The sequence below is a fragment of the Condylostylus longicornis genome, unplaced genomic scaffold, assembly GCF_029603195.1.
Source record: "Condylostylus longicornis isolate FDR11 unplaced genomic scaffold, ASM2960319v2 ptg000084l, whole genome shotgun sequence".
In the NCBI taxonomy this organism is placed as follows: domain Eukaryota; kingdom Metazoa; phylum Arthropoda; class Insecta; order Diptera; family Dolichopodidae; genus Condylostylus; species Condylostylus longicornis.
The window spans coordinates 1,362,855-1,375,513 of NW_026578052.1; the positions used below are offsets into that span (position 1 = coordinate 1,362,855).

The 12,659-nt window shown below is 26.2% G+C and overlaps 1 protein-coding gene across 5 annotated transcripts in view; it reads left to right on the top strand.

Moving 5' to 3' along the window:
- Window positions 1-12,659, top strand: part of LOC129613562 (protein furry) — a 54,820-nt gene that overhangs the window by 6,761 nt on the left and 35,400 nt on the right. For 4 of the 5 annotated variants that reach the window (XM_055527679.1, XM_055527681.1, XM_055527682.1 and 1 more), the window contains exons 2-7: window positions 3,236-3,508; window positions 3,571-4,967; window positions 5,032-6,159; window positions 6,228-6,354; window positions 6,456-6,657; window positions 6,781-6,963. In XM_055527679.1, coding sequence (XP_055383654.1) covers window positions 3,236-3,508; window positions 3,571-4,967; window positions 5,032-6,159; window positions 6,228-6,354; window positions 6,456-6,657; window positions 6,781-6,963 — 3,310 coding nt within the window. Of the gene's footprint in view, window positions 1-665; window positions 1,180-3,235; window positions 3,509-3,570; window positions 4,968-5,031; window positions 6,160-6,227; window positions 6,355-6,455; window positions 6,658-6,780; window positions 6,964-12,659 lie in introns of those variants that run through there. The other variant, XM_055527680.1, reaches the window with a different exon arrangement.

A 12,659-nucleotide genomic window follows, 5' to 3' on the forward strand; every position in this document is an offset into this window, starting at 1 on the left:
TGAATTTTATTAGAGAATTATTTTATTAAAATATTTTAACTAAATTTTTTACCTATATTTTTTTTTTGTTCTCTATTAACTTAATATCCAATCTCAAATATTTTAGTCAAATTCAAATTCAATTTTAAATTCAAATGTTGACTGCAGCATATTAAAATTTTTTTTTTTTAAAATATTGCTATTTAAATCCTCAATTTAATTTACAGAATTTTAATTAAAATCAGATTCATAGCAATATCACCCTCATAAGAGAGCATAACTAAGCTTTTCGCTTTGATTTATTTATAATGATAAATTACTATCATCTTCCTTCCAACTTTTAGTAGGCCAACACTATTTGCTTCCAAATGTCGATACCTTAAAATTCAATCTCTACCAATTAGTCTATATTACAATATTAACCAAATCATCACATTGGACACACGATACATTTATTATTAAATATACATTTAATTAGAAATAATCTGTAATTCTTTAATAAATCAAATTCGAACATCAATTGTAACATATTATTAAATAAAATTATTATTTATCACATTTATGCAAAAATATATTAAAAGCAGAACACTATAATATTTTTATATATAATGTTGTACATATTACCTTTAATTTCAACACTAAAAAAAAAAAAAAAAAATATTTTAAAGGTACAACAAACGCTTTGCGAAAAAATATTATGAAAAGAAAGCAAAATAAAAAACAAACATATAAAATTTATAATAAAATTAAATAAACTATAAAATTCAATAATAATAATTAATGCTAATTGGCTAGGAAAAATGATTCAAGGTTAAAAATATCTTCAGTTGAAGTTCAAGTTTTGTCGCACGTCGGGGCCTCATGAAATATGGAAAAAATAAGAAAATCTTTGTACAAAAATTATTAAAAAATTTTTATTATTTTTAAATATTAATTTTGTTTTTTTTTTTTTGTTTTTTTGTGCACTTATAAATTTTTAGTTCAGTGATCTTTAAGAAGAGTAGTATTAAACCGGAAAAGATTTTTTATTAAATATAGAAAAAAGATTAAAATTAAAATAAAAGAATTTATTTTTTGAAAAGAACTAAAAGAGAAAATTTTGTTAAAAAAAAAAAATATAACAGTAAAAAGTATAACAGTAAAAATATAATTTAAATATTTTAATGTTATGGAATTTTCAAGGATTTAGAAGATGGAAAGGTAAAAATGTAAAACTCATTTGTAATTTGTTTCCTATTTTTAATTCTTTCGTAACTTATAAAATAATGCGAGTAGCATACGTAGGCACTTGTTTTCTAGGCACGTATTTCTTTTTTTTTGTAAAAATGTAAGTAAAAAAATCTTTAGAATTTATTTATACATAATATTAGTTCCTTTTAATTTTTTCTTAAATTTATAAGATTAGCAAATGCTGTTATAAAATAAAATTTTCGTTTATAATATATTTTAATATTCATATTGTTAAATGTTATGTTTAAAATCGTTTATAAATAAGAATTATGATTGATGTTATTTAATTTATATCTAATAATATATGTTTTATATACATATATTCAATTTTAACTGATATACGGAAGTGTTCAATTTAGAACCAAATTTTTATTTTGGTCAATATAATTCTCACAATTTTTTTTATTAATTAAATTAATTGATCTTACGTGTTCTGTGAGAAAAGGGAAACGCGTCTTCGGAATGATGGTGAACCTTTGATTTATAAGAGAAGGGACAGCTTAAGTTGACATTCGTTTGAGGGTATATCGTTGTGGGATATTTTCCCGAAAATGTTGTTCGGATTTAGCAGAAATATCGGTCTCGGAGAGTTGTTTTCATTGGGCGTTTGGGTAGAGCTAGAGATGACCAACTGATCTTTCAAGTCGTGCATTATCAATCATCAATATATAATATTAAAAATTACAAATCTGCAATTTATAATATTAAAAATTTGGATATATATTTTTTTTTTCAAATATTTCGTATGAAGATTTTTCACGTACCTTATAGTATAGAATTTATTAAAAATATTAAATATTTTCATTTTTCTTTTTTTGTGCTGATATTCTTTAATTTTTTTTTTTTTTATAATTGCATTATGACGGTTTATCTACCTTGCATATAAATAAACAAATTATGTAAAAATAAAGAAAAAATTCTAATATGTAGGTATATGATTAAAAAACGTGGTGTTTAAGAAGCTTTTGGCGGATAGTTTATTCCTTATACATACACACATATTGGATATGAATGAATATGTGTATGCAATATAAGTAAAGGTGTATAAAGATTTAAAGGTTAAAGAACAAATTTTTTTCATATTCTCTATGTCAACATCCATATTGTACTATTTGTATTACAAACACCCTTTTAAAATTATATTCAGAAGATTAATCAAAAATAAGAAATAAACTTTTTCAATTTATTCGACTGATTCGACATTGAACTAACGGAAATTCTTATCAACTTATGTATTTGCTCAAATAATTTTGTCATAATTTTAATAGTTTAGTTTTATAAACTAAAAAATTCGATATTTTATATTAAAGCCAATAATCAATTTAATAGACAGAAAATGATTTATTGTCAAAGAAAATAAATAAAAAAAAAAAAAATTTACAGATTTAATTTATTTGGGAAGGTCTTTTGATATGCATATGAGTACAATTATAATAAATTTCTAAATTTACTCTTCGATGTTAATAGGCATTAAGGCATACTATAATTGTAGTAAAATGGTAACACCGATTTTAATAAAAAAATATTTTAACTGTTATGATTGTCATAACAAATACATACACAGTTTATTGCAAATAAAATAGAAAGATTGAATTATAATTAGTAGATGAGTAACAAAGGAAGGAAATAACATTTGCTAGAAAGATATTTAGCATTTCTCAAATTTCTCTGTTATTTCTCTGTTATAATTATGTATCTTAAATACAAATAAATAGTATTTATTTGGATTTAACGTACATTATTCATTTTAGTTCACATATTTCTTTATTTTTTCACTATTGTTGGCTCATTACACATACTTAAATGCTGACAAAATCATCAGGCTTTTATATTTTAAGTATGTATGCTTACATGAAGTTAACAGAAAAACTGAAAATCTAAAAAATTAAATATTTTTTGATCGAATTTCAATTTCTTTTAATGAAGATGTTATTGGATAATTACTTGCTCCAATAATTATAAGCATTCTTAATTTATATTTTTAAATTTAACCATTTATTTAAAACACAACTATTTTTATTTACAGATTCAAGCCAACCAAATGAATTGCATGCATCCGGCTCTAATTTACCTGCAACCTTGTTGCAATTAGATGAAAATCAACAAGTTCCCTTAAATGACAACCAACAGGTATTACAACCTTTAAGTAATCGTAATTCAGTACTTAATGATCAGTTAGCTAATACACCAAAAGTATTTGCAAAAAATACCAATGTTGGATCTATACAACCACCAAAAACAATTAACACCAATTCCGAAGCAATTTACAATGATTTCCAAGCTAATGCCAATAATATAGGTATAAAACAACAAAAAAATTGTTTATAATATAAAATCCTTGAAATAACTTATATATTTTAGGTTCTGATGCTTCTAGATTAGTTGTTCAAAATTCCAGTAGACAGGCCCTGTTACCCTGGGGTATACCATCTAGAACATCTATAGTAGATTTACAAACGAGTGGCGACATGGGTCTAAGACCAGGTGAAATTGTTATGCGAAATCTCTTTAGTGATTTTACTCAACAAGCTGAAAAGAAAATTGAATCAGTTATGATAGAAAGTGCTGATAAAAACTTAGCAAAATTATTACAACGTGGTGAAGATCCACAATTCGATCAGTTGATTTGCGCTTTTGGATCAATGTCAGAACATTGTCTGCCGTCATTACTTCATACACTGCTTGCCTGGCATAGACGACAATTATCCGACACCGAAATTAAAAATGATCTAAAGAGGGTCGAAAAAATTTCACCAAAACCAAATAATATTGATTTAGATTTTCAGTTGCAAAGACGTGAAGCCGCTGTGGAATTCATTTTTTGTTTAGCGCTAATAGAAATTCTTAAACAGCTTCCATTTCATCCAGGTCATGAGGATTTAATAAAAAATATCGAAAATTTAGCTTTTAAACATTTTAAATATAAAGAAGGACTACAAAATAATCCAAACGCTCATAATATACATATGATAGCTGATTTGTATGCTGAGGTTATAGGAGTCTTAGCACAAAGTCGTTTTTCATCCGTAAGAAAGCGATTTATGAGCGAATTAAAGGATCTTAGAGCAAAGGAATCAAGTCCTACTACAACACAAAGTATTATTAGTTTATTAATGGGAATGAAATTTTTCCGTGTTAAAATGGTGCCAATCGAAGAATTTGAAGCGTCATTTCAATTTATGCATGAATGTGCACAGTATTTTTTAGAAGTAAAAGATAAGGACATTAAACATGCTCTAGCTGGCTTGTTTGTCGAAATTTTAGTACCCGTAGCCGCAGCAGTAAAAAATGAAGTAAATGTACCATGTGTTAAAAATTTCGTGGATCTCTTATACGTACAAACTTTGGATGCTTCAACCAAATCTAAGCATCGTTTGGCATTGTTTCCACTCGTTACGTGCTTGTTGTGTGTCTCACAGAAAAATTTTTTCTTAAGTAATTGGCATTGTTTCTTAGCTATGTGTTTAAGTAATTTAAAAAATCGTGATCCAAAAATGAGCCGTGTAGCTTTAGAATCACTTTATCGCTTACTTTGGGTTTACATGATTAGGATTAAATGTGAATCGAATTCAGCTACTCATTCAAGATTGCAAAGCATTGTAAATTCTTTATTTCCAAAAGGTTCAAAAGGTGTTATTCCACGTGATACACCATTAAATATTTTTGTCAAAATAATTCAATTTATTGCACAAGAAAGATTGGATTTTGCAATGCGTGAAATTGTATATGATTTACTATGCGTTGGACGCTCAATTAAGGTACAATACTAAATTTACTTACACACAAAATATGTTGCTTTATTTGTTATTTTTATTATTTAAGATTATTATGACACCGGAAAGAATGAGTATTGGATTAAGAGCATTTCTTGTAGTAGCGGATTCTTTACAACAAAAAGATGGCGAACCACCTATGCCGAGAACTGTAGGTGTTTTACCATCGGGAAATACGCTTCGGGTAAAGAAAACTTATTTAAACAAAATGTTAACCGATGACACAGCACGCAGCATAGGCATGTCAACTTATTTTCCACATGTGCGAAGGGTTTTTGTTGATATCTTAAGAGCTCTTGATGTTCACTATGGACGTCCGCTAATGATGACAAATACGCAAAATCAAAATAAAGAGCCTGATGAAATGCTAACAGGTGAACGGAAACCTCGTATAGATTTATTTAGAACATGTGTTGCGGCTGTGCCCCGTTTAATTCCGGATACTATGACATCTCAAGAATTGGTTGATATGTTATCTCGACTCACTGTTCATATGGATGAAGAGCTTCGCATGTTAACACATCAATCTTTACAAACTTTGGTTATCGATTTTCCAGACTGGCGGCAAGATATTATACATGGATATGTACAATTCCTTGTCAGAGACGTTACTGACACTTTCCCTCAGTTATTGGAAAATTGTACCAGAGTACTTTTAGTATTTTTAAATACTTGGAGATCATCAGTAACAAACTTAAATACAACAATTGGAAGCAATACTGGTTCTACGAAGACTGTAATTTTCACACAAAATATGAATGGCGTAAATACTAACAATAACGGACCAAATAATATAGGACCTGGTGGTAAAGATAATTCAGTTCCTCAGCAAACATCATCAAATCAAACATCCCAAATAATACAGAAACCGTCCATTTCAAATACTACATCTAGTGGTAGCTCAAGTGTAAATTCAAGCGGTGTATCAAGTATGACACAAACAACAGTTATCAATGCTACTGAAACAACATGCGGCAATAAAAAAAATGAAATCCCTTTGATTACGACTTTGCATTACGTAGAAGGCTTTGCTTTAGTACAACTTTGTAATTCTAAACCATTTTTAAGAAAACTAGCTGTAATGATTTTAAAAGAAGTAAAAATGCTAATGAGAGCTTTAGGTATACCCGAAACAGAACCACCTTTATTAGATGCCATTGATAAATGTTTGCCACAAGTAATACTACAATACTCTTATGTGTCTATATGCTTATTGTTTGACAATTTTTTTTGTTTTTCACAAAGGTTTTGGAAAAGTGTATACCACATCTACCTCAAACAGAGAAAATTGCAATAATGAATGCCACAACAGTTGATTTGCAATGGATTACAGAAAGATCTAGTGGAGTATGGGCCTCTGGATATACAGATGGTAAAAGTTCTTTCTGAATTATTTAATAAGAAATTATAAAATATGTACGGACATATGTATATTTTAATTATTATTCTTTGTTTGTTGTTGGTTTTAAAAAGATTCTTCAAAATCTTCTACCTCAACATTGAATTTATCACAATCAAGTAGTCCACAGCAACAACAAGTTGATCCTTGGTCAGTATTATTATTCGGTTTCATGGAACGGCAAAATATTTTACAACATTGTCCCTCTGCTGTAGCACAAGCATGGCCTATTTGTTATGCTCGGCTCACCACATTATTTAATGTTATTGATCCTACGTAAGTATCGGCAAAATTTAAATTTGTTTTACATACATGTATTTGCAAAATACAATTTGATATATGTATATGTAGCTTGGAAAACATTTTCATGGTTGTTCTTTTTTTTTTTTTTCTTTACAGTCCTGTTAGCGATAATCGTGCTTCACTTTTACGTAGTTCAGCACCAACAAAAAAATTACCAACAGAAAGTCAAAAAGATTTATATTTGAAATTATGGCGTAATCAAGTTGCATTAGCAATGAGAGTTGTACCACAAATACCAAGTGTAGCAGTACGTTGTGCTTCACCAGATTTGAGTTTAAGGTAAGGCGATTAAAACTTTATAGTAAACGAAAAAACTAAAAATTAAAGTAATCGTTTTCCTCTAATAACATCTTGTATACTATCCCATAAATTTTCCATTAAAATAATGTTTCAAATTACTGAAAGTAGTCTAAAAACTATTAAACTTTGTTTGTTTTTTTGTGTCTCTTCACTCCATAATAAATTCATAAAAGATTGAATGATATTTTTTTATTTCAAATATATTTTTCGAATTTAATTTAATTCGCAATTACAATTTTTACTATTATAATTTACATTTCGAATTTCTTTAATTAAATTGTAAACTTTATTTTGTGTTTTTTTTACAAAACAAAGTTTACTATTTCTAATTCCATACAATTTATAGTTTACTCACCTTGCTAAAAGTTTATTCGTTAATGTTACGTTAAATTATTTCAAAATTAAATCGTGCTATTCATTTCATATAAATTTAAATAATGAAAATATCATACAATCTTATTTTACAAACACCTAAAATATACACAAAAATGAAATATTCAGTTTGTATATACTCATTTATTTCATATAAGTATGTAATATCTATGTTAATTATTTTACTGATAAAATAAAATTTATACATACATACATAAAAATCAAATATAATGTTGTGCACTTTTATGTTTTTGTGTAAATTTAAATTCAATGTTATGTTTTTGTTTGATGAGTTTAGTTATTTAGTATGTTAGATAAGAGTTCTGTATCATCTTTAACTTGTAGAATTATTTTTTTTTATTAATTTCATTGTTATATTTCTGATTGATATTTTGAAAAAATTGAAGAAATTTAAAATTAATAAAGATAATTAATATAATAAGCTTGTTTTTAACCAATTGAATATGAAATTAATTATAGAACGGTAAAAATATGTAATGTATATGTATTTTGTAGTAACTATGTTTCAGATTATTTGTTTTTCATTAAAAATTAAATTTTTATGGTCTTAAAACTGCCCGGATCAGTATGCAGATGTCTTAAAATATAAAAGATTTCATTTCCTTTATGTAAACTTTATACTTTTTTTTTAAAAAACTAGAAAAGGAAAATGAAAGTTGCTCTTTGATTTAATACTAACCTCCATAACGTAATTATGTTGGTAACACACTTTTCACTATAAAAAAAGGAATTCTCATTAGAAATTTTCTCATTTTTAAATAAAAAATTTGAAAAAAAAAAAAAACAATTAAATCATTTCCTAAAATTTCAAATTTTAACCAAGTTTTTGTAACATTAGAAATTTTTATAAACGTAATACGAGTACATACTGCGAAACAGTATTGTCATACATGTGCAATACATTTTTGACAGTTGTATAAAAACTGATGCTATTTTTTGAATTCACAGTGTTATGTTTATGTCATTTTCTCATTCCTGTAATTTTTAATTAAGATTATATTTTCTTACCGTTAATTCACTATCAATCGTATCAGACATTTTAAAAATGTAAAACAGTTCAGGCAAGTAGTTAGCATTTTTTAAAGTTGTTACAATTTTTTAAAAGCAATTCAGGCGATTTAACTGCGCTAGCCATAATAATATTTAAATATTTTTTTGATAAGTTAGAAATGTTTCTGAACACATTTTATTTGCAACATTTGCTTGTGAACATTAATACTGCACATTTTTCGGTATATATCGCGATATATTACGACCTATTTTGTGATTTTTGAAAATATACACATATTTCGTGAATAATGATAAATTTATTATAAATTTGTTTCTATTATACAAACCAAAAATTACATCTTTTTCATTAAATTAATTGTGTATTACAAATTTTTTTTATTTTTTGTAATATTGTAAATCATTCTATGTTATACAATCTCTTATTAACTTAATTTTATAAAACAATCAAAAACTAATATACAAAAATTAAAAATTTCCCAAAATTTTTCCCCGAAAATTTTATGATTTAATTTTCTGTCATATTCATCTCAAAATACAAATAGAGAAAGAGATTTCATCCCAAGTTGACAATTTTCAAAAATAATAATAATTTTCATTTATTGCCTTAAAAAAGGAAAAAGGACTTTCATGTATACCAAAAAATTTCCCTTTTTAAATAAAAACTTTTTATTCATAACGTTGTTGTTAAAATGTATAAAATTACACACCAAGCAAATATATTTTTATATACGTGAATGTCAGTGTGTTTTTTAATGAATCAATAAAGGAGATTTTTTTTTCTTTTTTTTTCTTGAATTGGATGGTATCTCAAGCCAATCTCAAGCAGTAAAAGCAATAAATATTTAAATTTTGCTGTTTTTTTTGTTTTATCTCAATTTTATTTAATATTTGTATATAGTCAACAGTTACCAATATCATGAACATCGTACAGGTATTTAGCCTAATAAAAAACAATACACATACTTAAATAAAATTTTATTCTATGCCTATTAAAATCAATTTATTTTCTATTATCCTCGTTTGAAAAACAAAACAAAGTAAAATGTTATCCTTGAACTTGAACTAAATTATTATATTATTTATAAATTTTTTCGTATATATTAATATACTTTGTGCATATATATACATATATATATATATATATATGCACATAAGCTATGCGTTTAAAATATATTTTAATCTTAGAATTTTAAATAATGACGTAAGTAAGGGATGAAGGAATTGTTAAAGGCTTGTCGTTTATTTTTTGTTTTCTTTTAGTATATTAAAAAAGCAATTATGTTATACTCGAAATACACTCGTTTTCAGAAGTATGTTCGTAAATTTGAAGAAGCTCCAAATATTATATTATCATCTCTTCTTTTTACTCTCCATTTTAATATGTAAAGAATATTATGTTTTTAATTTTTTTTTTTAAATATATAAAATTTAGTCATCATTTAATGATTTTGTTTGGAAAATTTTTAATATTTTTACGTGATATTTTACGTATTCGAAACTGAAATCGATGACAGAAAAATTGAGATACAAAATTCAGTCCTTTAATATGTTTGCCCCCTTATTTTGAAATCTTATTTACCTAATCGAATCCCATTTCAAATTCATTAAGATAGTAAAACTAAAAAAATTGTTTAGAAATAAATTAAAAATTATCGGAATCCCTTTAAAATTTTCAAATTACCTATAGGAATTTTCGTTTATAGTAAATTCGATTACAATTAGATTACAATTTCATACTACTAAACCATACCGCAACTCAATTAATTTTTAATAGAAATTTTTCATTTCATTATGATAATCAAAATTATATGAAAAAAATTAATTATTTTCAAAACCCTTAGATGTTCTTTTTATTTTTATTTAGTATTAAGTGTGATATAAATTAAAATTACATTTAAAATAAGTACAAGAAAATTAAGATTATCCTAATAAGCCGTTTTTTTTTATTATAATTAGAAATTCTGCAATATTGTAAAAACAAAAAATTTTTTTCCCACTTTCTATATATTATGTATAAGAGAAACCTTATAATAAAAAAATGTTAAAATAAGGTTAAAAAAGATGAGTTAAAAATTTTGGATTTACGCGTGTCTTCTAATTTATTAACACAAAACGTGTCTATAGAAATAAAGAGAAAAGAATGTATGTATACATACGTATACACCTTTTAAATATATTATTTCAACAAATACAGGGTGACTTTGCATATAAAGATTATACAATATAACATTCATCATAGTTTTGAAAATTGAATAACACTTTTTTTTTTAGTATGAGCTTCCTCGAGTTAGAACAAACTTAAAAAATATATTTTTACTCAAAAATTATAGAAAATATTAAAATATTACTAAAAAATTTGTTAGATTTCAGTGACACTGTTTAAAAAATCAATTTATTTCAAAATTTCATTACTAACAAAAATTTTTTTGAATCAGTTTTTTGCGATTCTATCAAAACTTTTAAAATTTTAAATTGCAAATTTGATATTTTGCCTCTACTCAATAAACTTATAATACTTATAAAACTATGTCAGACTCGAAAGCAATACTTTGAATTCAAACTCTTGATTGCAGTCTTCAAAAATCTTTTATTTGTAGACCATATTTTTATACCAAGCGGATGTTTTCGCTAAAAATATGTAGCGCTTTACGCTTCAACATGTTTCATAAAATTTTCTTAAAATTATTTTACCTCGAAAACACTTGAGTTTTGACATCAAATTCTTAACAAAAATTTTAATAATTTTTAATAATTTTCGATTAACTCACTTAAATAAATACTATGTATATAATATTTTCCTCCTTCCAGAATCACTCTATATATATGTACATATATGTATAAATTATATTATATGAGAGATACATTAATAGAAACAAAAAAGAACTATAGCAATGTTAAGTTCTAAAACTAAAATAATATCTTTGAATAATCGAAAATGCGTACCTTCTAATATACATAGCTTTTATTTCGATACACTTGTTTCCCATTATAATAATCGATGAGTATATACGAGTATATATACAAAAATAATGTACAACATTTACAGAATATAATCACAACATTCTGTTCCGAAAACAAAAAAAACAAAAACTGAAATAAAATAAAAAATTAACCGTAAGGATTTTTCATTGAATTAATTTTTTTATTTCCAAGGTTAAACAAAAACAAGTAAAAACGTTTCAATCGGTATAAGCCGATTGAATTATACCCTGCACCTTTCGTTATTGTATAGCAATTACTCGAACCTGTGAAATCATTCTATAGAAAGTTCACGGACATGTCTGACCTATAATTAGACATCCGACTGCCAAGTTTCATGAATCTGACTTTATTATTTTTCCAAATATTTAAAGTAAGCTTTTAGACTTGTATGGGGGCTACTCGAACCTGTCAAGCAGTTCCATAAAAACTTCACAAATATATCTGATTTATAATCGGACACACAACTGCCAAGTTTCATGAATCTGACTTTATTATTTTTCCAAATATTAAGAATAAGCTTTTAAACTTGTATGGGAGCTACTCGAACCTGTCAAGCAATCCCACCAAAACTTTAGAAATATGTTTGACCTATAATTGGACACACGACTGCCAAGTCTCATGAATTTGACTTTATTATTTTTCCAAATATTTAAAATAAGCTTTTAGACTTGTATGGGAGCTACTCGAACCTGTCAAGCAATTCCACCAAAACTTTAGAAATATATTTGACCTGTAATTGGACACATGACTGCCAAGTTTCATGAATCTGACTTTATTATTTTTCCAAATGTTTAAAATTAGCTTCTGGAGTTGTATGGCAGATACCCGAACCTGTCAAGCAATTCCTCTAAAATTTCAGAAATATATTTGACCTATAATTGGACACATGACTGCCAAGTTTCATGAATCTGACTTTATTATTTTGCCGAATATAAAAAATTTGCCGTTGGAGTTGTATGGCAGCCACCCGAACCGGTGCAGCTATCCCATTATAATTTTTCAAGCATGTGTAGAATATAATTGGACACACGTATACAAAATTTTATATTTATAGCTTTATTAGTTTTTGAAATATTTAAAATAAACTCTTGGAGTTGTATGGCAGCTACCCGAACCCGTTGTCCGACTTAGTCCAATAACAATAGGGTTCGTCCTTGGCACAAAAGAAAAAACTTGTGAAAGTTTGGTGTCGATTGCATTATTCGTTTTTGAGTTATCGTGCGATCGGACGAACGGACGGACGGACGGACGGACGGACGGACATGTCTAAATCGACGCAGAATTTTACG